Below are 24,440 nucleotides of genomic sequence, written 5' to 3' on the forward strand. Positions count from 1 at the left end.
ATTTGTACATACAACGTGGGAAATGGAACAGGGGGAAATAAGAAATAGTATAGGGGGATTTACAAAAACAGTTTATAAGCAGGTCAGAAAAGGGATCACACTACAAACTGCTTAATACCAAATACACAGTCAGTCTGAATAGGGTTTTGTCTTTATTGGTTAGATTTCATATTTATAAAAAGAAAATTAGTGAGCCCTGGCCGGTGTTGCTCAGTTGGTTGGATGTTGCCCTGTGCACCGAAAGGTTGCCAGTAAGATTCCCAGTCAGGGCATATACCAGGTATGGAGCCTGATACCTGGGTTTCAGACTCAATTCTCAGTAGGGGGCATGCAGGAGGCAGCCAATCTATGTTCTCTTCTCACATTAAAATGTTTCTCCTTCTCCCTTCCTGTCTTTATAAAGAAAATTAGGGATTGTGAACCATTTCCTTTTAATAACTTATTCCATTCTCAGTACCTGGGAGGGTTCAAGGAAGCAGGGCTTCAAACTACACTGGGTACTGTCGGGAAGCAGACGCAGTTCTATAATAAGGCATCTCAGTAAATCTGATCAACAAGGAGGGAGCCTCGTGTGAAGATCCATCTGTGAATGGTAAAGACGCACCAAACATTCATTTTGCCGTGGACAGGAGGCATTTTTAGATGGCACGGTGACCTTGTTTTTGTCTGTGCTTAGACACAATTTTGAAGTGGCCTTGTTTTTGTTGCATTTTATTATGGCCTTAGAGTATCTTGTCTGTGGTTGGTGTTCTGTGAGTTTGTTTAGACTTAGTGGACTGTGGTGACCTAGCAGTGAGTGCCAGGCTGGCTTCTGAATGCCAAGGACAGCTTGCTTTTCTTTTTTAATATCTACCCTCTGCTCTCCTCTCTCCCACAACTGTAGTGGCTACTTCGTTTTAGTGGCATATTTCTAAGTTTGTATTACAAAATATTGTAAATGTACAGAGAAACTAAACATAATACTATAATAATCATCATTGTATCCATCAAACAACTTAAGAAATAAAAGATTATAGATACAAGTATTTGAGTATGTCTTTCGAATCTTAATTCCTCCTGGGAGGGAACTGTTATCTTGAATTTGATGTGTGACATTCTCAAGTACAAGTATTTTCATTCCCATTTAAAACATATACACATGATAGTTTATGGTCTCCTCTTCTAGGAATTATGTGAGATCTAACATTAATACACACTGAGATAATTTTTTTTTTAATTCTGGGGTTGCTTTAAGTAGGTACTAAAACCTCGAACTACATGAGGAATCATGAAGCCCCCTGTACATCAGACAGGGTCACAGGGCATAATATTATATAACTATTGTTAAACATTAGAAATGACTTTTAATGATCCCATCAAATACATGCAGCTTTCAAATGACCCATAGTGGCTTCATCTGCAGGGGCAACGTGTTGGTTTAACTTAGTAAGATGTTGGGTGGATTTTTCTTCTTCCCCCCAGAGCTTCTGCTAAACATTTTTGACACTAAAGAAGCTGCACCAATGGGAAACCCACAATTTCATTTCAGACCATTTTAATTTCATGAAGCCAAGGTTTGGCTTCTACTTGCAAATAGCATTGAAGAAAGCAATATTGTCAAAACAAGCGGCCTGGTATATCCAGCTATAAATCTGTTGAATCTGAGTACAAGACTTTCATTACCTTTTACTTCACATTTCTATATACTAGTACTATCACCGTTAATTAAACCCATCAGTGCCTTCCTCCGTGTAGGTGAACATTTTCTCTCTGACAAAGAACTGTCAACTGAGAGAATGTGTGGCACCTGGGACCTCCATTAAAAACACACTCACTTTCACCCAATAAAAAGCTGATGCATTCTGACAAATGGACAGGCAGACGGAGAACTCAGGGCCCATTCCCATCTTTTCTCGCCCTAGCTGTCCGAGACGACGGTGATGGGACTGATGGTCTTTGCCTTACTTGAGGTTTCCAAAGAATCACCCATATAACTGTCTTGCATCTCTTGTCATTTGGTGTTACTTGGTGCATTTCAAATAAAAGCAGAAAATCGCCGTGGTCTTCCGAGGTCTTTACATGACAGGGACAGGAACTAAATATCTGGCTGCTCTCACAGGGTGGCTTATCAACACACAGTCATTTCTCCCTGTTCTGGAGGCTGGGAATTCCAAGGTCACGACCCTGGCAGATTCAGTGTCTAGTGACTGCCACCTACTCCCTAGTTCACAAATTTTTTTTTGCTGAAAGAAACGATGGATTACTTAGTTATTTGGGGTCCCTTTCATAAGGCACTAATTCCATTCATGACCTAACCACTGGAGTTTTATACATATGAGTTATGGGTGGTGGCGGTGGTGGTTGTGTGTGTGTATGTATGTATGTGTGTGTGTGTGTGTGTGTGTGTGTGTGTGTGTGTGTGTTGGGGCGGGGGAGAAGGCACAGACATTCAGACCATAACATCTGGTTCACCAAAAGTCCAGAATATTTGCAATGTTAAGTACACAGAGGCGCAGATCAAGTTCGTGGGGATGGCTGGAGGGGTTGAGGGGACAAATACCCCCGGATTTGAAGGCAATATGAGAGACGCAAATTCCCCTAAGTCCTTATCCTTTCATACTGACATTTAGCTTGTCTTTGCAGGGGAGCACTTAAGAATCTGTCCTCAAGAATATACCTGCTGCACCACAGAAATGGAGGACAAGCTAAGCCAGCAGAGCAAACTGGAGTTTGAAAACCTCGTGGAAGAGACGAGTCACTTCGTGCGCACTACCTTCGTGTCCAGGCACAAGAAGTTCGACGGTAGGTCAAACAGCCTCCACTTTCACTTTGTCCTACCTGTGCTTTTCTCTGAGAAACACCCTGGTCTTATGGGAAAAACCTTTTTTAGGTAGGATCTTTTCTTTCCCTCTTAAATATTTATAGCTTTTTTTTTTAAAGCATGTGCTTTCTTGACAATTTAGATAGTAATAGCTTGGAAAAACCTGATTTAAAGAGCTGTTTTGCATTTGCAGTTTGCCTGTGAGATTTCTGAAAGACGTAAGCTCAAGTTTTATTATTAGAGTGATTCTAATTCAGGTTTTGTAGCTTGTCTTCAGTTTTCATCAGGGCATTTTTCCTTAAAAGAATTGAATGCCATTCAAAATGTTTTGAAATACAACACTTTGAAACAGACAGGCGTGTTTGAAGTGCCAATGACATGGTGTCCTTTATTTTAGAGTTCCTTCTCCCTATAACATAGCCAGGGTTCCCTTTTCAGTTGCAGTGCTTTCTGCATAAGGTTTAAGTCCCCTATTGATTTCCTGATTATATGCAATTGACTTCACTTCTCAATGCTATTTGTTCAATAAACCGTCTGTATTAGAAAGTGCAACGTGTGAATGTAATTATAACTAGAATTCCAGCATTGCGTTTTCTCGTGTGAGCCTCAGAACAATATTTTAAAGCAGTCTGATTTTTATAAACTGAATTAATAAGGATGAAGTTAATATTCTTAAGTGGTGTGTAGTCTTAGAGCTCTAAGAAATGAGTGTACCTTACTATATGACTCCTTGGAAAGCAGACTTGCAAATCTTGGTGAGCCTTCCTTGTGCCCTTAGTCATATTAAGTTGCCTAAGGCAACAGAACTGCCATTCATTTTCTTCCCGCTCTCCAGTCAGTGCACAACAGAGCCCGTGTAGAAGAGGCCTGCCAAAGCTTTTCTTTTTCTTTTTTGTTTTCCTCTGTAGTAGGTAAAACGTTCTGCTTCGTTGCTGCTTTAAATGAGTATAACAGCACCAATTTCTTTCAAATCAGTCCTCCAAGTTCTAAAAGGCAGGTCCACCCGGCAGTGGTTTCAGTATTCAAGATGATGTGAAATTTTCCACCTAAGCGAACGGGACTTGTATTCCCTGCAAGTATTTTTCAGCATCTTCACATTCTTCTGCTGCCTCTCACTCTGTGTTCAACTTTATTATGTAGATGTATATGAAAATAATGCCTAGTTCTGAAGTGTTACTGTGAATGTTTGTTCCCTTGAATGCACCCAGGGAGTACTTGGGAGTTACCCTTGATTGACAGATTACCACTCCAGTGACATTCAGGAGCCCCTGCAGGGGCTCTGTGTTTGAGGAACTATAATGTATCAGTTCAGGTGGAGGCCACTTGAGACACTCCATCTTTTGTGACAGAAAGCAGGTGGGAGGGACCTGCTGCTGCTGATTTCTACCCTTGGAAAACAACTCTAGTGCTTTTATAAAACTGTACTCTAAAATTAGGTTGCAATAGTTCCAGGGCAGTATTCACAATACATAATATATGTGTATAAAGATATATATATACACACACACACACACACATACATACATACATATGTATATATATATACCTTATATCTCCTATTTTTATTAAAAGATATATATATATATCTTTTAATAAAAATAGGAGATATAAGGTAGCTTTATGGAGAGTTTTTGTTTTTGTGTTTTGTTTTGTTTTGGTAAATGAGTAGTTATTCAACAAGGCTGAGTGAGATACTTCTTGTATTTTCATATCAATGTCTTTGAATTTATAATATTTAATCCCACATCTCATTCATTTTATTAAGGAAATCTCCTTCCCTCCTTTTTCCTGCCTCCCTTCTCCCTTCTTTCCTCCATCCCTCCCTCTCTTTTTACAGGTGTGTTTTAAATTATGTTAATGTATTTAGGGGTATTAAGTCAATCTGTTTGACAGGGCATTGACTTTTGATAAGATTAGATCTGACATAGAGGGTGATGAATTATTTAGTAGCAGTGCATTTCATTGCAGTTACATTCCACTGAAATGGGAGAGAAATTAAGATTTTTCCCAAGGAAGCTTTCCGCCAGACTTTAAAAAAAAAAAATCTGAATGTGTCCTGGTGAGCACAGCTTCTGTAGAGCTCAGTCTTTAAAACATTTATAGAAACATGCCAATTAAAAAGTCACCATTATCATGTTTGCCCTTTCTTTTGTCAATTTCATGAGGTCAGTTATGCAACTGTATGGCTTACCTTCTTATCCCTAGAAAGTGATACCCTAAGTCACCTTTCAGGAACTTCACTAGGTAGCTTTCCATTTCTTTCCTTGGCTGTTTTCCTCCTTAACACATCCCCGTGGTGTTTATTGATGAGTATCAGTTGGTAAGCACAGAAGAACTACCTAGGGTCAGTTTTGGAATGTTACCTTCCCAGTCTTATCTTGAGTGATAAAACCAACAGCGCTCTGAAGGGCTTTGAATTTTATTTTCCTGAAAGGTGACTTTGCAGGATCACCTAGCAGGAATAAGAAGATGGTCATATAAGTCATTTCTATTCTGTGAGTCATTGTGCATTTCTGCTGGGGTCTCCTGACCCAGAGTGTGCCTTTTGCATTTCTGCCTCTGGTCCCACTTTAATCTAGAGATCCTGATTTGTCATCTGTATTTTGGATGTCTTCATTGGCTAGATATTTTATTTTATTTTAAATGATATGAATGATAACTATATTATATGAAGAGGGGGCCCCTTTCCTTCCTATTTTCCTTAACTACAATAACATTTTAAATTCTATCTGGTACGTGTGATTCAGTCCAAACTATATGGAGAAGCCAGATTCAATCACTGTTAAAATTAGTCTACAGTTGTTGCTTCCCTTATTATTCTGGGAATGTTTTGATTCCATTAACTTTTGTTATTTGACAGAGGTGACTTTTAAATTTTGAAATTCAAAATTTTTAACATTACATAGCATTCTATCTGTTGTCATATTCTTTCCAAGTTCCTATTAACATCATTAGTAATATTTTTGAGATAACATGGTACATTTATAAATATTCATTGGGTGATTGGAACCTAAACCTGAATTAATATATATTTTTGTCTACATTCCCAAATGGCCAACTTTTGCTCCATATACCCATTAGGCTAAAATATATAGCTGAGAAGCAATACATTGAAAATAAGGTTGTATCTGAAGACAATGAATTGAAAAAATATATTCTCAATTGCTGAAATTTTCATTCTTTTGCAAGGAATTTGCTTATCACTCTGTAGCATTTTTTCTTTTTAAACATAGAATTGAAATGTTATGATGAATGTATATAAAATAAGGGTTTAGACATTCTTGACACTGGTGCTTTTCCCTATACCACAAGTTTTTGTATGTTTTTTTCCCCCTTTCTCTGGCCCAATTTCCACTTCTGGTTTGCATTACGTATCCCTGCAGGCCCCTCACCATGTGTCCAGGGTCTGACTGCTGCAAAGGGTCCCTCAGAACTATAGAGATACTTTCAATGTGGGGACGAGCACCCAGCCCAGTTCAAGTGGCAGATGGCCATAAAACCTCTCCCATATTTCTTACCTTTCTCACTCTGCCAAACACCCAGCCAGAAGTACACAAAACAAATAAATCATGTAAATATAGAAAAAAGGAAGTGACATCTTCGTGTACCCTCTCAGTTGCCTAGCTTTTTTTGTGTTTTGTGACTGTCCGACCTATCCAAGTGGCATTTGTGTCTAAATCCCAATGGTGGTCATGCATTTCAGTGGCTGATTTGTTAGAATCCTAGGAACATGGAGAACAAGAGAACACTCTGATAGTAGTGATTGTAATAATGGACAACACCTGGCCTGTACCTCACCCTTTGTAGATGTTTGCCTATCTGCCAGGGTGACCAGCACTCTCAAGACACACAGCCAATCAGTGACTGAGTCGGCTTCCCTTTTGGACTGAGCACTCCTGAGACCTAGCCTAACTACTCTACTGTACCTTTTGAGTGCTTTCCAGTCCCTGAATGTGTGGAGATTTTATGATAAGCAGCATCTATTTCTCTGTCTCCCTCTGCCTGCCCTGCCCCAAGTTACAGTGGGGAGGAAGTGGAAATGTCTTTCAGAGAAAAGTGGGAGATTTTTTTTAATCCTTAAAAAAATATAATTACCCACCTAAATATAGTCCAGCCTCCAAGGAACCTGGAGTTTAGAGCGGGTAAATGACTTGCCAAGTTTCCACCAAAATGATGAAACCAAGAGTGTAACCTAATACTCTTGACTTACATCAGTCTTATAAATAGTGGTGTGATAGGAAGTCAATATTTGGTTGAAATACTCACTAAGCTTTTATTTGGTTCGTGTGGACATTAGCTAAAATCACTGATATTTCTGTAGCCAGTCAATAGTGATGTTGATGGGTACAGAATCTAGCCACATTTTTGGTGAAGGCAGAATGGTCTTCAATTGGAAGTTGTCCTAAATTAAAAGGAAATGAGTGTTTTGTGAAAAATTTGTATTGAATCGATAAAAGCATATTGTTTATTCCCCTTAGGTACCAAAGTCTAGTAACCTCTATCTTGATGTAGGCATTTGCTTTCTATTCTTTAGGAACATGTATGGAATATGGATAATTCAGGGACAGGAAAATTTAGTTGACAGGGCATTTTATTTTGTTTATTTTTTCCTCAGATTTATTTGAGTTGAAATTTATTTGCATTTGAAACTCAATATGAGGGTTTTTGTTTGTTTGTTTAGTGTGTTCTTCTTGGTCTTATTATTATTCTCTCCTTCTTGGTTTTTATTTATGTATATTAATGACATACATTTGTCCAGAGATTTTGGCAGCAAGTACATTTTTAAAAGCAAAATAAAAAAAAAGTTCAGCCGTAATTTCCATCTTTCTGAAGAACTTATTCTACAGTAACACCCTCAGAATTCTCATTTTACTGAATGCGGAAATAATTTATACACAGCACCATAATATTTTTACACTGCAAATCTGCTGTATTTTCTTTTAAAATATCATTTTTCATCTATATACTGTAGAGACAGCAATAATATAATGATAGCTTTAAAATATGGTCTACTTTTCCCAGAGAATACACTTATTTGAAAACCTAAGTAGTTTTCCATATGGTGATAGAATCTTCTATATTTCCTGTCATATGGATGGATAGATGGTGTATGTGTGTGTGTGTGTGTGTGTGTGTGTGTGTGTGTGTGTGTGATTTGAATTTGGAAACATTTATTCATAACCTACTATATAGAAGGCACTTAACCGAGTCAGTCTGTAATAGATTTTAAAATGACTAATAATGTTAAAAATACGGTCACAATCTGTCACAATGTTTACCTTATTGGGGAGATCTAAGCTTAAAAAAGAAGGCAATTGACTATCTCAGAAAATGGAAACAGAAAAGGGGGAGTCAAGTATTTTATTTAGAGGTGCTAGAGACTTTGGAAGAGGTGCAGACAGAGTCCTTAAAGAATAACTTAAGATCATGATAGTTAAAGAAGTGTCAGGAGGAGACAAAGGGTTCCAGCAATTTTGTATGCATGTTCACAAAGTCAAGGGCACTTGTAAACATATTTACTATTGACTTTTTCCAAACAACATTACTCTGTTGACATTTAGCATTTATCTATTTTGTAAACATTCTTTAGACACTTTCTTGGCTTTGTATCAATCGGACATTGTTGTGGAACAAACAGCCGCAAAAGTTCAGGACATAAACAAGAAGCATTTATTTTTTGTTAATGGGTCTTTGAATTGACCAGAGTTTGGCTGTTTTGGGCTGTGTTCACGGAGGCTCAGTTCTCGAGTATAGATTTGATCTGTTCCACTCCAGAGGTCTCTTATTCTTTTGGAAGTGGTACTGTATCGTGGGCATGATTTCGTGGTGCAGTTTGGAGACTAAGTTATATGTGTGTAGGCACGATGTTTCTTAAAGCCTAAACTAGAATTGGCACACAGACTTTTCAAGTTCTATTGGCCAGGATAAATTTCATGATCATTACCAACGTCAGTGGGACGGAGGACTATATGACTCCCATCAAGGTTGAGGTAGAGAGAGAAGTGAATGTTTCTGTATGTTAATCTACCATAGTCCTAAGCTGACAGCCTCCCAAGCAATGTTTATGTTCCATATTTGCTTTTTGAGGGGCAGCGGGGGGGAGGATTGATTCTCTAGGAACTCAAGATCAATAAGTATTTCTTGGGTATGAAACCTCTGTTCAACTACTACCTCCCATATCCTAGCACACTGACAAATACACACATAAACACACACAACTTCCATGATGTGATTCAAGAGTAAGATGTGATATTTCCATTTTATGCTATTATTCCCCTTCATCATTGTGCAGAATAACAAGTTTTACTGTAATTCCTAAGGGTTAGAATGCTAATCATTATAGGAAGCAATTAGCTGAATGCCGCCTGTAAGTTTGCTAGGCCCCATTTTGTCTGAAGGACCCTCCCCTGCAAATCAGAATGTGCTGACTTGGGTTTCAGAAACTGAGAAACGGTCTCGCTGGCACTGGAAAGTAATCTGCCAATTCTCCCACAGGACAGTCCTTTGAAAAATAAGAATCAACTAACCAGGTAGTTGGCTTTGGCAGAACTAGTGAATAGATTTATACACCACAAATGCCTTGCATTTGCACAATCTTGGAATGTATGATCCATGGTTGGGTGTTCTTTAAATGCATTGCACACGAACTCACTCCTTTGTACAAGGGGGTTTGTTCTCTCTCTCTCTCTCTCTCTCTCTCTCTCTCTCTCTCTCTCTCTCTCCTCTCTCTCTCTCTCCAGAGACCTTTCAAAAACTAAGGATGTGCATGCCTGATCAGCAGCTTCATGTCCTCAATGATAGACTGCTATCTTACCACACACCTCAAAGTAACTTAAAGCACATTATGTTCCCTTGTGCTTATAATGTTATCATCTTATTATCGCCATCCCCTGGCATGGTGGCTTTGCTGAGCAGCTGTTTCACAGGCAAGACAATTTCTTTTAAGTATTGCACTATCAGACACTGAAACCAGCCTTACAGGAAGGTTTCTTGGTCATGAATGTTAATGAGCAGACAAGTAGCTGTTCCCTGACAGTGGCTCACTAATCCTTTGAGGAAGTATGGGGATATTACAGGAAACTTTTATTTCAGTTAATTTGATCTGCCACCGAATAGAGAAAACAGATTTTCTTATTTTAATGAAAACGAAGAAACATATTTAATGGTGGTTTAAATTAGAGATCAGTGGAAACATTATTGTCTTCAGACCTGAGAACATAGTAGCTCAGTGTAGACTGGTTTGATTGCATCGTGTGTGTCAAGGTAGTGAGACCCGTTACCTCCAGTTAGGTGTGATGGGCAGTGGGAAGCAGCATAAGTCACTCACTCTTTAAGTGGGGATTTTGTGTCAAGAGATTCTTGATCTTCCTTCCTAATACAAAATTGGAATAAAATCTGTGTATCCTCCTCCACTGAGACAATATAAGATTTCCCTTTCCTAACAAACAAAAATCCACAACATGGTAAAAGCATAAGAAAAGCATTTGCATGTTTCCTCAAGATTCAAAAGAAAATAATTCTGGGGAAACTTTATCTCAATGGCATCCTTTGTGCTGAGGGAGTCCCTGAGGTGGGCAGATAGAAGGAGCAAGATGGGCAGAAAGGTGATCATGCTCAAAGCTGGTTGATAATTTCAATGGGGTTTATTATTATAGTCTTATTTGTATATGATTTTTAAATTTTGTAATAAAAAGTTTTGAAAGACCGAGAACTGACTTGAGCATATACAGGATCGAAGATTTCCATACAGTTAATTCATTCTAGACAGAGAGCAATGTCCATAGGCTAAAGGACGCTTATGTTTTGTGTACCCAACAAGAGTAAATCACATAACATTTTCAAGTTGCAAAGATGAACACAACTTATAAGAAATTTAACTCGGATCAAGGCTGCTTAGTGTCTGCTTCTGTTCAAATATTTATTATTGCTTTCCTGGAAATGACATCTCTGGTTTAGTAATATGGATAGGACTGTTGAAGTGACGCTTCATATATAGGTCTCCCTGCTGTGGTTCAAAATGTTCAATACTTACTTAGAAGCTACATGGACACCAAGTCAGACCACTCAAACACAAATGTTGGCAAGATTCAGAAGAAAATGCAAACGTATAGTATAAATGCATTATAAATAACACTTGTTCATCGCTCCATCGTCGCCCAGTGACTTTTGGTTGAATGACAAGATGGAAATGAGCTCTTGGAGTTTCACATTTTGGCAAACCCAAAGGAAGAGACAGGTTGCCCGAGCGATTAGTTCCATCTGTTTCCAAGCATTCCATTAGACTGGAGGAGAACCTGACCCCATGTGTGGAGGTAGGGTCAGTGACCAGCTAATCAGCTTCCATGGTTCACCGAACTCAGACAATTTTAAAAATCCCTCATTACAAATTTCAGAACTTTCCATTTATTGTGCTTTAAAGGTTTGTTAAATGGACAAATATTATTCCTGGGATGACTATATATAGCAGTACACGATCTTTATACTGTTTCCTCCCTACCTACTGGTATGATTGAATCCAAACAACTGCGAAAATGAAAAGTAAACTTTGAAGTAAGATAACAGGAAACTGGACCTCTCAGGCCTTTCCATTTTGGAAGAAGTTGTGCTTTTCTACATATCTTTTATTTTTAAAAATTTCCTTGCATATTTTTCTTCATTTAGAAGAATAGTGCTGTGGCCATTATAGGTTACAGTTCTCTCAGCCCTCTGAATTAACTCAGATCAAGGCTGTCTCCTTCTCCTCAAGACTTATGTAGTTGACACCTTATCATTTTCACTTATTTAGTGTTCTTTTAATAGCATTCTTAATAGATAAAAAGTATGATCTATTGCATCCTCTCTGTTGAAGTCTAAGCTCATTAACTATTGGGATTAGGTCTCCTATTTCTATTTTGTCTTCCTACAGCTCACTTAATAGAGAGCATATTTAATTCTGCTGCAGTGCTGTCTGACTATGGCACCGACTTGCACAGATCCAAGGGCACAGACCAGTCAGATGGATTACTTGAGGTCCGGTAATAAATACAACAGGAGAAAACAGGAAGCTTTGAGTTCTAGTTATCTATTAACTCTTAGGGCCCATAAACCTGGAAGCGATATTAGGTTTCAGCAGCATTTGCTCCAGTGGATTTAATGGAACTAATTGTGGATTCTCAGAACAATGATGGTCTTCACTGAGAGTGCAAGTAGAAGCCCTTACTTCAAAAAACAGGATGTGTGTGTTCTCTATATCAAACACACACACACACACACACACACGCACACGCACGCACACACACGGCACAAGTGTGTGTTCACATGAATAAAGAGTGGTCAAGATGCACAGGGGTCACTTAGAAAACCAGTTAGCACACACCTTCCTGGGTTCAGATATTGTATATTTTGATTCTCTGTTCTTGATGGGACCCCACAATCTTCATTTAGCTTACGCATTTGACATTTCTGAAGCAGGTCGTCTTCTCAGCTGCACTCTGGGATACACCTGAGTATCACTGGTTAAGTGGAGCCGACAGCTCAGTAATCAGGACATGGAGTTGAGGCACAGAAAGATGACAGATTTAAAAATCTTTCTTCTACCATATTAAGATCAGGTTATGGTCTGCTAATATAAAGGTCCCCACTGTGTATGCTAGATTTCAAGCACCTATTGATCATTAAACAATGCCTTTTATACATTAAGCAAGTCTCTCTCTTTTCCTTCTGATTTTGACAGTGAACTGTACTCAAGAGCCATAACTCATTTGACCTTTTGCAGATGAAAATTAGACTTTATATGAATGTTTCATATTTGTGAACTACAAAATTATTTTCTTTTTTCTTATTTTTTCTAGTTGATAAGATTTAATAGATATTTACTTTTTATTATCTAGAAAATGCATTTTTAATTTCTCATTTTTGGCTTGAATGATAAATAACGTTTTAAAATATTATTTTTAATAACATCTAAAATAACAAATAAAATTTTAATAACATAACATTTTTCTGACTCTAAAGTAGTAAATGCTTATTGTAGAAAACTTGAATAATTTGACTTAAAGTTTTAAAGCATTTACTTTAAATTTTTACCTCACTGGGGGGGGAAACCCTGATCTCTGAGGTCAATGAATAAAAATGTAATAACCAATGTGTGCTTTCTTATGAAAGTATATTCAAATAAATTCTGAAAAATAAAGTAATTTACAACCCCTAAGTCTTACACTTAATCGTTTATAAATATAAAATGAATACAAAATATAAAGTGGAATCAAGTCCCTGTAGAGTTAGGGTATTTTCTGGGGCTAATATTCCCCAGACTTTAAAACATTTTGTTAGTACAACTTTGATGGCTGTTACCATAACTGAGTTGAAAATTCATCATTGAAAATTCCAGAACTTCTGCAGCTGTTAAGAAGTCTGCATTATGTAAAGATATGCATATTTACTTAGTGAACGTTTTACAGTGTTAATGAAATAGCTATTGATTTTTCATAGTTTCTTTTCATCAACCTTAAATCCTCACTTAAGATGTGTACTTTTAAAAATATATTTTTATTGATTTCAGAGAGGAAGGGAGAAGAAGGGATGGAAACATCAATGATGAGAAAGAATCATTGATTGGCTGCCTTCTGTACGCCCCCTACTCGGGATCGAGCCAGCAACCCTGGCATGTGCCCTTGACTGGAATCGAACCTGGGACCCTTCAGTCCACAGGCTGGCACTCTATCCACTGAGTCAGACCAGCTAGAGCTAAAATGTATATTTTTTAAAGGCAGTTAACATCGCCATTGCTTCAAGTTATTAGTGATGTAGTGATAAACTGAGCGTGGTGTGCTCCTGGCTTCCTGCCAGTGGTGACTGAGAGATGGGATGCTGCGTGGCTCGTGGTGTTTCTTTATCCTGGGTTCACTAATAAACTCAGTGGTAAATATTCCAGCAAGTTTATTTGTGCCAACTTCTTCAATAGGCTGAGACATTAAGATTCCTTAGAATAAACATCACCTGGGCACTGCCTGCACACCTAAATGGATTTCTTGCCAATGACTAATGCTGTTCCTTCACTACACAGCATACACAGAAAATGCCAGAACTTGATTTAGGGAGTGTGGCAGTCTTCCAAGTTTGTTCATCAACGGCCTTCCAGTTCTGCTCTGTCCCATTCCTCATCTGAAAACAACAACAAAACACAAATAAACCAAATAAACCCATTTTAAGGGCCAGCAGCTTTAGGCAAACTTGAGGAATAGATTTTTTTAAAAAAATCAACAATTTATTTTTCTTCCTTGTGAGGATTTTGGTCAATTGCATAGCATTTTGATTTTTGTGGGAGCTTAATCAAAGCTACCTTGATAACAAAGTAGAAGGGTCAATTGTATTTCTTCTTGCTAATGTAGAACTCTAAGTATGGGTTTGTTCTCTGCCCTCATTGTCCATTAGCCTCATTTTAAAACCTCGTATGTATTTGAACGGCAATAAGAAATGCACCATTGTTGTCAAATATCTTAACCTTACATACAATGACTCTTTAAAATAATTGATACAATGAAAAAAATAAAGCACCAGTAACCTTTACAAAGGCAGGTTAAGCAATGATAGGTAATGATATTTTTTCATCACAAAAATTTTCTTGCCATCTAAACAAATATCAACAAGTGGAATAACCTATATTGCTAGGTAGCCAGCATTTCAAATTAAATAACGATCTTCATTTTTATTAGGTGATAAGATACTAAATAGCAAGGCTATTACAGATGCTCCTGGACTGACGAAGCCATCATAAATTGATAATATCCTGAGTAAAAAATGCATTTAATATACCTAACCTATTGACCATCATAGCTTGCTTAGCCTACTCTACATTAAATGTGCTCAAAACACTTACATTAGCCTACAGTTGGGCAAAACCATCTAACCATCTAATTACACTGTAGAGTATTTGTTGTTTACCCTCGAGATCATGTGCTTGGCGAGTAGCTAACTCACCAATGCCGCCAAGCATCATGGAGGTATAGTGCCACTTATTGCTATGCAGGAAATGATTATACGCAAAGTAAAGATTCTACTGACTATGTATTGCTTTTACACCATTGTAAAATTGAAAAATCCTAAGTTGAACCATAGTAAGTTTGGAAACACCTGTAATTAATTTCTCCCACTGGAATAAGAAGGTCTGAGAAAATAGACCATATTTCTAAAAGTATTAAGGATAAAGAGAAATATGTATCTTTGAAAAAAACATTTTAATAAGACAAATACATATTTATATCCATAATTGCTCATTAGGTCATATGGAGTGACCATTGTTACATATATTTAAAAGAACTACTTCTTGTTTTGCAATATTATTTTCTTTTCCACTTTCCTCGGGAAGCAAAAATGGACAGCAACCTGACTGACTTATGCTTTTCTTTTACTTTAGCTAATTGAGCTGGTATTGGTTTTAGAAGCTACACAGACACCAAGCCTTATCAGAAGGCTTTTCTTTTTGAATACTTGTTTGCAAAATGAGCTAATGGGAGGATCATTTGTAGACATGTAAGCCACACTGGGTGCTCATTAGATAACTTAATAAAAAGACTCTCTGGTCCCCCCCCCCCTTTGTAGATAGTTGTATGTATTTCGATTAAAATCTCCATTTACTTCCAGCTGGCAATGTTAGCAGCCATTCCACCAATAGAAAGCAAAGATCACAGCCTCCTGCCTGAACATACATTAAAAAAAACCCCACAACAACACAGGAAATCATGTGCCTGCCTTGTGCAGGTATCTTTGAGCCACCCACAGCAGGCTTGGGGAGAGGATTCGGAGGGGTCAGATTGCGAGGGGACTTTCACCTTATTTACCTATGGCGCTCTGGTAGCTGATGGTTCAGATGCTGCGACTGCTGTTGCTTTGTGGATTGGGATCCAGCAGCAGCTGTTCTTCGCTAGAGCATGTTTCTGAAATTCCAAATTTAATAGTCTGAGACGCTAGTCATTGAAAGCTATGCTGAGAGTTAATTTGCTGAATCCAAGTTTATTTTCCTACCTCAACCAGTTTGTGATAGAGCCTTTCCCCGCTGATGCACAATAAAATGAGGAAAGGACTTATTTACTGCCCTTCCCCGGCTGGAGAGGAAGAGAATGCAGTGGGTACAGAGCCAGGTACAGGCTGCACAGCCTAGTGATTTGGCTACTGTATTCAGGCTGTCAGACCTTCTAACCCAGGCCCTGCTGCTCTCTACCTCCATAGCTTTGGGCAACTGTTTGACGGAAATTCAGTTTCTCCATCTCAAATGGTTAGAATAATAAATTCTGCCTCAAAGAGTGTTAAAATGAGATAGCATACACACAACACTTATTAAAATGCCTGGCATATAGCTAGCGTTTACTATTTTAACCACACCACCACCTCACTTTCATGAGGTCTTTCTGGTAAAGAGGTTCTTCATTTCCTTACCTCACTACTGTGCACAGAATTAATTTTCTTGCTCAATAGTCATGAAAAATTCTCATATAGTTAAGTAATTATAGTTAATATGTATTAAGTAATACTTGGAGCCAGTCACAATTTTAATAACTTTTCATGTGTTCTCCAATTTAGCCTTAACAATCCTATGAGGTAAGTGATTTATTATTATTATTATTATTATTATTGTTGTTATTATTTCTATTCCCATTTTATATGTGAGAGGGTTCTTGTGTGGAGACTTAAGCAATTTGCCCGAGTTCACATAGCTAGTAAAATACAGAGCTAAGATTTAATCCAGCACAAACCCTTTACCAAGCTGTGCCTTCTCCCATAAGGAAAGCAAATCAAATTACCTTGAAATAAAATATTTGAGCTCTGTTTCTGAAGTGAAAATTTCTGTTAATAATGGGAAGCTCAGGTGACTTTACCATAATGTAGCTGTTTCCATTTCAAGAAGATTCTATCTAGTGAGTAGAAGGACTCATATTTTAAGTGGAAAACATTATTTTGCGAATAAGTCTATGCTTTGCCATTCTCACATGGACAAAGTGAGGTACGATCCAATTAGCCTGGATGCACCCACAGCAAGGTGGACCTCTTATAGGTGCTATGAGTCAAACATGGTGGGAGGGGAGGGCAAAAGAGGATTCAGAAAGCATACTCACCAACAATGACCCAGCCAAACAACCTACGTCTCAGCACAGGAAACAAGTATCTGTGCAGAGAGGAGAGTGCTGGCACTGGGGATGCAGGTACACGTATAGGTAAAGCCACACGCAGACACAGCTGATTGTTGGGAGGAGCCACACCCGGGCACAGGGACAGGATCCCTGGTAAGAGTCAGTGAGTCAGAACTCATGGCTAAAATTTGGCATATGAGAAGCATTACGAAGATGGAATTTCAGACACAGAAAAAAGAGAGAGCCCTGTTTACCAATTAGAACTGGTGCCCAAGATTTGAACCCCAATAATAGCAGGTATGGCATTTGAGTCTAGAAATTCAATTCTTGATTCCTTCCTTGCTGGTGTCAAGGAGGTCTCCTGTATCTGCAAGTGGGAGGCTGGGAACAAAAAAGAAGCAGATCCTGCCAGCAACAAAGGCATGTTGTGTTTATTCTTAGGAAATCATTGAAACCCCCATAGCATGGATATGCGATTGCGAGTTACCAGACCTCTATTCAGTGGTATAAAATACTCTGTCTTTAATGCAAAATGTGTTACATGTTGTCATACTGTAGCTCATAAATTAGATGGTAGTTTGTGATACTATCACTATTTAAACTAAGGACAAAATAATTAAAGTCAATGATAAAACTTCTAAGTTCAATGAAATGTGCTTTTTCCCCCCCTCTTCTGAAGAACATTTTTTATCTCCTAAGAAGTGAATGACTTTAACATTTGGATATTGTACTGTTTCTTTTTTATATGGGTTATATCATATGAATTAATTCCAGGAAAAGGCCAATTCAGTGTTAAAAGATTTGCATAACCAAACAAGGTATTAACTAGGAGATACGTCTTTGAAGTTGCTCATTCTCATACCCCTTATTAATATTCTAAGTCTATTTCTTAACTTTATACTATTGCTTTTACTGTTTTCAAATTTTCCTCTTCTACTTCAAATGTATACTTCAAGATTTTCTTAAGCTGAGACCTAAGAATGTCAAGAAAGACAAAATTCACATCAGAATATAGCAATTTTGTTAGGTGATTTTCCTTTTCCAACTTTGTCAAATTGTTGGTTTCATTGGTATTCTCTTGCATGTCTCTGTCCTTATATTCAGGGTGGTTTTTGTTTTTATTTTTTCATCCCACATATCCTCAGTCTCATAGATCATGTCCATGACTTCAGTGCCATTACATTCCCTTGCTCTGCATTCCCTTGATTTCTGTTCTTCCTTCCTTCTTTCTGTAGTCAGGAGAAGGATCAACACTCAGTGTAACATTCTGCGGTTGAAGACTTAATTTCTATACCTCCTGTACTGTGGTAGCTGTTGGTTTCCCCACGGTTTTGGAAATGAAAAGTGTGCAGGGCAAACTATGAAAAGGAATTATAATCGGCACTGGTTCATTGTTTGTTTAGCAGCATTTTAGCAGGAAGCTTCCTCAAGGATAAAAGAACAATGTCCTTTCAATTAATAAATTTAAACTTTTCATTTAGCTCTTTGCCTTTTCTAGTAATTGAGATTATCTTGATCTTGTCTTCATTAGGAAGTATCTATTTTCTTGATTTTTAAGGATATCAGTATTAAAATGGTCTTTGAAAAGTATATTATTTCTTTTTATCTGGGTATTCTGAGAATCTTTATAAGTATAGACTTATTAAAAACACATCTGCTCAGTGTAGTTCCTTTTATGATGTCAGAGGAAGAGGAAAGAAAAAAAAAAAACAATGAGAATGAATTACCTTGTAAAGATGGATGGCCTCATGGCTGACCTAGGACCAGAGCTGACAGTAAGCAGATCCCCTAGCAGACAGAAGGCAGTGCCACCAGCCTTTAAGAGATCAGTAAGTTGGAGAGACAGAGTGGTTCTATAAAACTTTTTCCTCTCCTTCTCATAACCGAATCGTGTTGTTGGCCTCTGAGTGCTGCAAAAGCAGTTACTTCCTGAATATTATTTAGTAGCTTATATGAGATGTATTGATAGGTCTTATTCTTTCAAAGTTAAAAAAGCTCTCAAACTGTGTGTTAAATAACACGCTGTATGTTGTTAATATGCCTTACAGAAATTTTGTGGATTTTTTTTTATCATAAATGGGAATGAGTTTTGTCTCTATTAAAAGTCATTCTAACGTTCAACTGTTACATTTCTGGGAAGCATTGGTTAACTCATCACATTTATGAACCCCCCTTTCTTTTTATCGGAGATACATATGTAAGGTGAGTGAGCTAACAAAACGAATAAGCTAGTGGACACATTGAAGATAGTTTGTTAACAGATACTACAGTAACCTAATAGGTGCTCTAACAGACAAGCAATGTTCTGGATGCACGGAGGATGGCGTTGACTACCTTCATTTGTTGAGTGAAAGGAATTCTTAGCAAAGTTGATGGACTCTCTTGAATCTTAGCATAGGAATAGGAATTGACGGGACGGAGGACAAGTTAATGGTTGTTCCAAGTAGCAAAAAGGGGAGAAATTACATAATAGTTCTAAACATATTTGACCCCATGACTTTTTGTGAGAAATAAAATATTCTACTTAGACTATTGTTCTATTGGAAAATAAAATAGAAAAACTTGAGGGATATATGTGTGAGATTTCCTTTAGCTCTAAAAACTGTATTATTCTACAGGATTCTGTTGTACCATACAAATTGGTCTTCAGTTTTCACTTAAAAATGGCTGATCTAATCTTTTCACCAAGAGCATTTTAGCCTCCACCACCTCATTACCCCAAGGCTTAATGACTGCAATTAAATTTTTTCTTTAATATTGTTTTAATATGATCATATATCCTGAATGGAAAATTCTTGAGGAAGTGCTGCATCCAACGGCAGGACTCTCCCAGACTTCTTTTAGACTAGATGTTTCAATTCCAGCCAATGTATTCTGAGATGAACTTGACAGACTGACTAAATCCTACCCTATTTGTTGTCAGAAGAAAATTGCTACTTTGGGTTGGTAAGAGGTGTTTTGTTTTAGAAATTCGGACTTCAGGCTATTTAGACACAACTAAAGTCACTCTATAGAACTTAGTGGTTCGGCCTGTTAGAGGCTTGCCATGTCAGATAGGCTAAGGAAGACTCAGTTCTTTTAGCAGCCAATACAGAAACAACCTTCAAACAGGCAGAGCTCATAAGGTCAACCTGCAAGAAGCTAAGAATATCCAGTTAATGAAGAAACCAGTAAATAGTACAAATGCCTTGATAGTGCTATTTATATATGGTGCTAGAGGCTTAGTGCACAAAATTGTGCATGGGTAGGGTCCCTAGGCCTGCCTGGCCATCAGGGCAGATCTATGGGGTGACTGGCAGGGAGATCAGGGAGCCCCTGCTGGCACCCGCCTTGGCCAGCCTGGTGCTGCCCATTCATTGGCCCTACCCCCATGCCTCCTGATCTCCCTGCCGCCACCGGTCACCTCCCTCTGCACCCCCACACCCAATCTCCCCATCTGCTCACTGGCTGGCCCCACCACCCTCTGCTACCACAGGTCGCCTTCTTCTGGGGACTACAGGCTGTGGGCAGCTCCTGCATTGAGTGTCTGCCCCCTGGTGGTTAGTGTGCATCATAGCAACCAGTCGTTCCACTGATTGTTCCAATGTTCAGTCTATTTGTATATTAGGCAGGATATTTTAGTTCTTCAGCAATAGGACAGACATTGAAAACTTTCTGTGAGTGAAAGGAACTTAAATAAGAAGGTGTCTGTCTCAGGATGCATCTTCTAAACTCTGAAAGGATTCAGAGCTTCCTTCCAAGGGTATAGCAGTTGTCTCCACTTATCATTGAATAGGCTGCCCACATTTTCATTCCACTTATGATGCCTTTTTGTAATTATTTGATTAATATGAGTCTAGTTAACTAGGGAAAAATCATCTCTTTATAAGTGTTGAGTTTGGATATGAGCTTGACCCAACAAAACCTTTTGTACTTGATAGTGATTGTAGTTGAACTAGTAAACAGATCTCTCTCTCTCTCTCTCTCTCTTGGATATGTTGATCTTAAGAGTAGTATAAAGTGGAGTACAAGAGAAGGGAAGGACAGAATCCATAAAATTCTGTGGTCTATACCAGGGGTGAGGAACCTTTTTTCTGCCAAGGGCCACTTGGATATTTATAACATCATGTGTGGGCCATACAGTTTAAAAAGTAGCCTGCTATATTTGGTCAAACATTTAATTAATTCACCCCCAATGCCTTGGCAGGGCCAGACCTTATACGGCCCATGGGCGGGACATTCCTCACCGCGGTCAAGTTTCTAAATTTTCTAAATCTCTGTTTTCTTGCTAATAAAAAGAAAACAGGATTCTACCGAGTCTCCTATCTACCTACTCCAAAATTTCTGTGAAGATCAAATGAGATGAGGCACAGGAAAACACTTCACAGATATTCAGTTAAAGTATAAAATGTTTGCACCTGCTATAAAGCAAGTGTTCCTGGACTGAAGAAACTCCAAGGAGGCTAGTCACTAGGGAGAGGAAGCTGGGCGTTGCTACGTGATGTCATTACCTGGCGCCCACAGCTACTGTTTCTGGGCTGGGGGGTTTTGGCAGTGTTGGCTGTGATTTGGTGGGCTGTCACTCTTGGGTGGTGGCGGGGCCTGTGACCCACTTGGGGGAAGCTGAGTGTTGCTTTTTCTGCTCCAGGTGTGCGGTGCCATTTCTTTGTAAATGGCCAGTGCACATCAAGGCAGCTCCTGCATTGAATGTCTGCCCCAGGTGTTCAGTGTACGTTATAGCTACCGATTGGATGGTCGGAGGGGCACTTAGCATATTAGCATTTTTTTATATATAGATTCCTGAGCCATACAACTTAAAAATTATGTTGCTATGAATAAAGCTCCTAGATTTATTGAATTTTGAGTTCCGCCTCCAGTTGCCTTGGCAGGACCAAACCAAGTGATACAGCCTGTTGGCTAGATGTTTCCCACCTCTGGTCTACACAAATGCCAGGAGTCAAGGGATTTGAAAGAAGACAGTTACTAAGGACATGAACCACAGAAGTTGAACAATGAGTAAAATAGAGGAACTCAAGTGTTGAGAGCTAGGCTGTTAAATGAGATGAGACCATGGACACCCTTACAGCAATTTTTTACCACTTATTGTAACCATGAGGGTGTCTCTGTCTTGCATTATGTTCAATTAAATGATACACACTTTTCTTTCTTTCTTTCTTTCTTTCTTTCTTTCTTTCTTTCTTTCTTTCTTTCTTTCTTTCTTTCTTTAGGGAGAGGGAGACATAGAGAGAGAAACATCGATGTGAGAGAGACACATCAATTGGTTGCCTCCTGCACGCACCCCATCCAGGGTTGGGGAGCCTGCAACTGAGGTATGTGGCCTTGACCAGAATCAAACCTGTTCATCCCAGGCTAGTATTTGCAGGAAACTGTTGGATTTTAGACTTGGCACAATAAAGAAAAGATGTCATGTCAGGTATGACCATACTTGTCCCTATCTCCAATCCTGATGGGCATTTACAAAGCACACTTTAGCATTAAAAGAGAGCCTCAGGCAAGACTTTTCCTAAGATCCTAAAATTTGGTGTTTTTTTTTTTTTTTTTTTTTTTTTTGTATCTTCATGGGCAGCAAATGAAGAGTCTACCATAATTATGGATGTAAACATTATATCATGAGACTATATTGCTAAAGATAAATAACATTGCAATTGAGTGTGAATCATTAATGAAATAGAACACTAGTAAACTATAGCAAAGGGTGTCAATGCAATATAGTAGAAAGGGCATCAGTTTTGATTTGTAAGTCATTTAGCTCTTGGACTTACTTGCCATATGACTCCAAGAAGTCATTCAACTTCTCTGAGCCTCCATTTCTATATTTGTCTCATTGGGATAATGCTAATACAGATGACTTAATTGATGTCTCTGACATTAAATAGTATTATTAACCTTTCCCATTCTTGAACTGAGCATTGAAAAGTCACAAGATTGAATCGAGAGGGGAAAGACAGAAATCCTCATTCTCTACTCTCTGCTGCTCAAAGCACGGAAAGCAGGGTTGGCAATGATTAGGAGTGAACTGAACAACATAACACCCATGGGTGTAGGTTATTATACTAGGGTTGAGGAATGTGCTTCCCTTTTATAACCAAATTATTTTAATAACTTAATGGAATTATAAAAGGTGAGCATTCAATGCTTTACTAACTCTGGCATAAAATTTAACTTACTGATAACTAGAAGAAAGTAAATATGTTTTCTGTGTTATATATTTTAATCTTTGAACATTTTTAGCATGACCATATGCCTAATTTCAAGAAAATATGGTATAGTAAAGATTTAAATTAATTATGAGAAAAATCTGTTATTCAGATTTTATATGAAAATGAAGGTATTTTGTCTAAGTCCTAATGTTTGAATTAGCTATAAAACATAAAACATCTGTGTATTCATTGGACGTAATAAGGGCTTTGAGTGATATTAATTGATTTAATTATTACATATTGTTAATCTCTTGGCTGTCTCTGGAAGATTTATTTCCTTAAACATCCCATGTTATTGAATGTCACTGAATATGTTGATGGTGCTGTTCAAATGTCAATTGGATGCTGAGTTCTAGGAGAAAGCTAGCTTTTCATGCATATTTAAGTTTCTAGTGAACTTCAACTCATCAACAAGGAAAATCCAGCATAAGCCATATCATCTTGGATGCACTTTTACATTTGAAAGGACTGTCCAGTAAAATATGAGACATAAATATTTTTAAAGTGCAATTCTGTATTAATTAGGGATCTAATTAAGGTTGAATGTGTATAAGTGAATGTTGGCATTTTTGGTTGTGGAATGACAGTTGAATTTTAATTATACTGTCATTAAATCATTATCACTAACATTACATCATTATTAGTAAGAACTAGTGAATAACTACTACACATTAATTCAATCTGCTGCTTGTGGTTAATATTACGTGGGCAGACTTCAGTTTACTGCAGTTATGTTTCTATATTGTGCAGTTACTATGTTTATTTACAAAATGCAAAGGTATTGTATAAATAATCATTTTAGAACATGAAAATTTATGAGAGCAAGAAAATATTTTTGGGTACTGTATTAGGAAAGTAACTCTTTCCTGTATTGCTTTGTGGTGTAGGTAAAGTAGAAACAGAGATGAATGTGTGGATATTAATAGGGAGGAAGATTTCTACATATAATAAAGAACTTTTTCCCAGTGGAATTGCCCCCTGGAATTGTGAATTTGCCAATGGTGGAAATAATTACAAAGAAGATCAATTTTTTTGTTTACTTGTTTCAGGTATGTTGTAAAACAGTAGTTTTAAAATTATTTACAATAGGAATCAATTCTTTCAAAAGAAACGTTACACCAAAAAAAACCAATAACACAGAAAACAGAAAGAAACAATAGGACTTAACTATAAATTTATATTATAATTAAACCAGGGGCCCGGTGCACGAAATTCGTGCACTGGGTGTGTGTGTGTGTGTGTTGGGGGGGAGTGTCCCTCAGCCCAGCCTGCCCCCTCTCACATACTGGGAGCCATCAGGCATTGACCCCCATCACCCTCCAATCGCAGGATCAA

At 38.0% G+C, this 24,440-nt stretch overlaps 1 protein-coding gene across 1 annotated transcript in view; it reads left to right on the forward strand.

Moving 5' to 3' along the window:
• Positions 1 to 24,440, forward strand: part of GPC6 (glypican 6) — a 1,121,458-nt gene that overhangs the window by 290,975 nt on the left and 806,043 nt on the right. The window contains exon 2 of the mRNA XM_006769576.2: positions 2,623 to 2,781. Coding sequence (XP_006769639.1) covers positions 2,623 to 2,781 — 159 coding nt within the window. The remainder of the gene's footprint in view (positions 1 to 2,622; positions 2,782 to 24,440) is intronic.

The sequence above is a fragment of the Myotis davidii genome, unplaced genomic scaffold, assembly GCF_000327345.1.
Source record: "Myotis davidii unplaced genomic scaffold, ASM32734v1 scaffold419, whole genome shotgun sequence".
Classification (NCBI taxonomy): Eukaryota; Metazoa; Chordata; class Mammalia; order Chiroptera; family Vespertilionidae; genus Myotis; species Myotis davidii.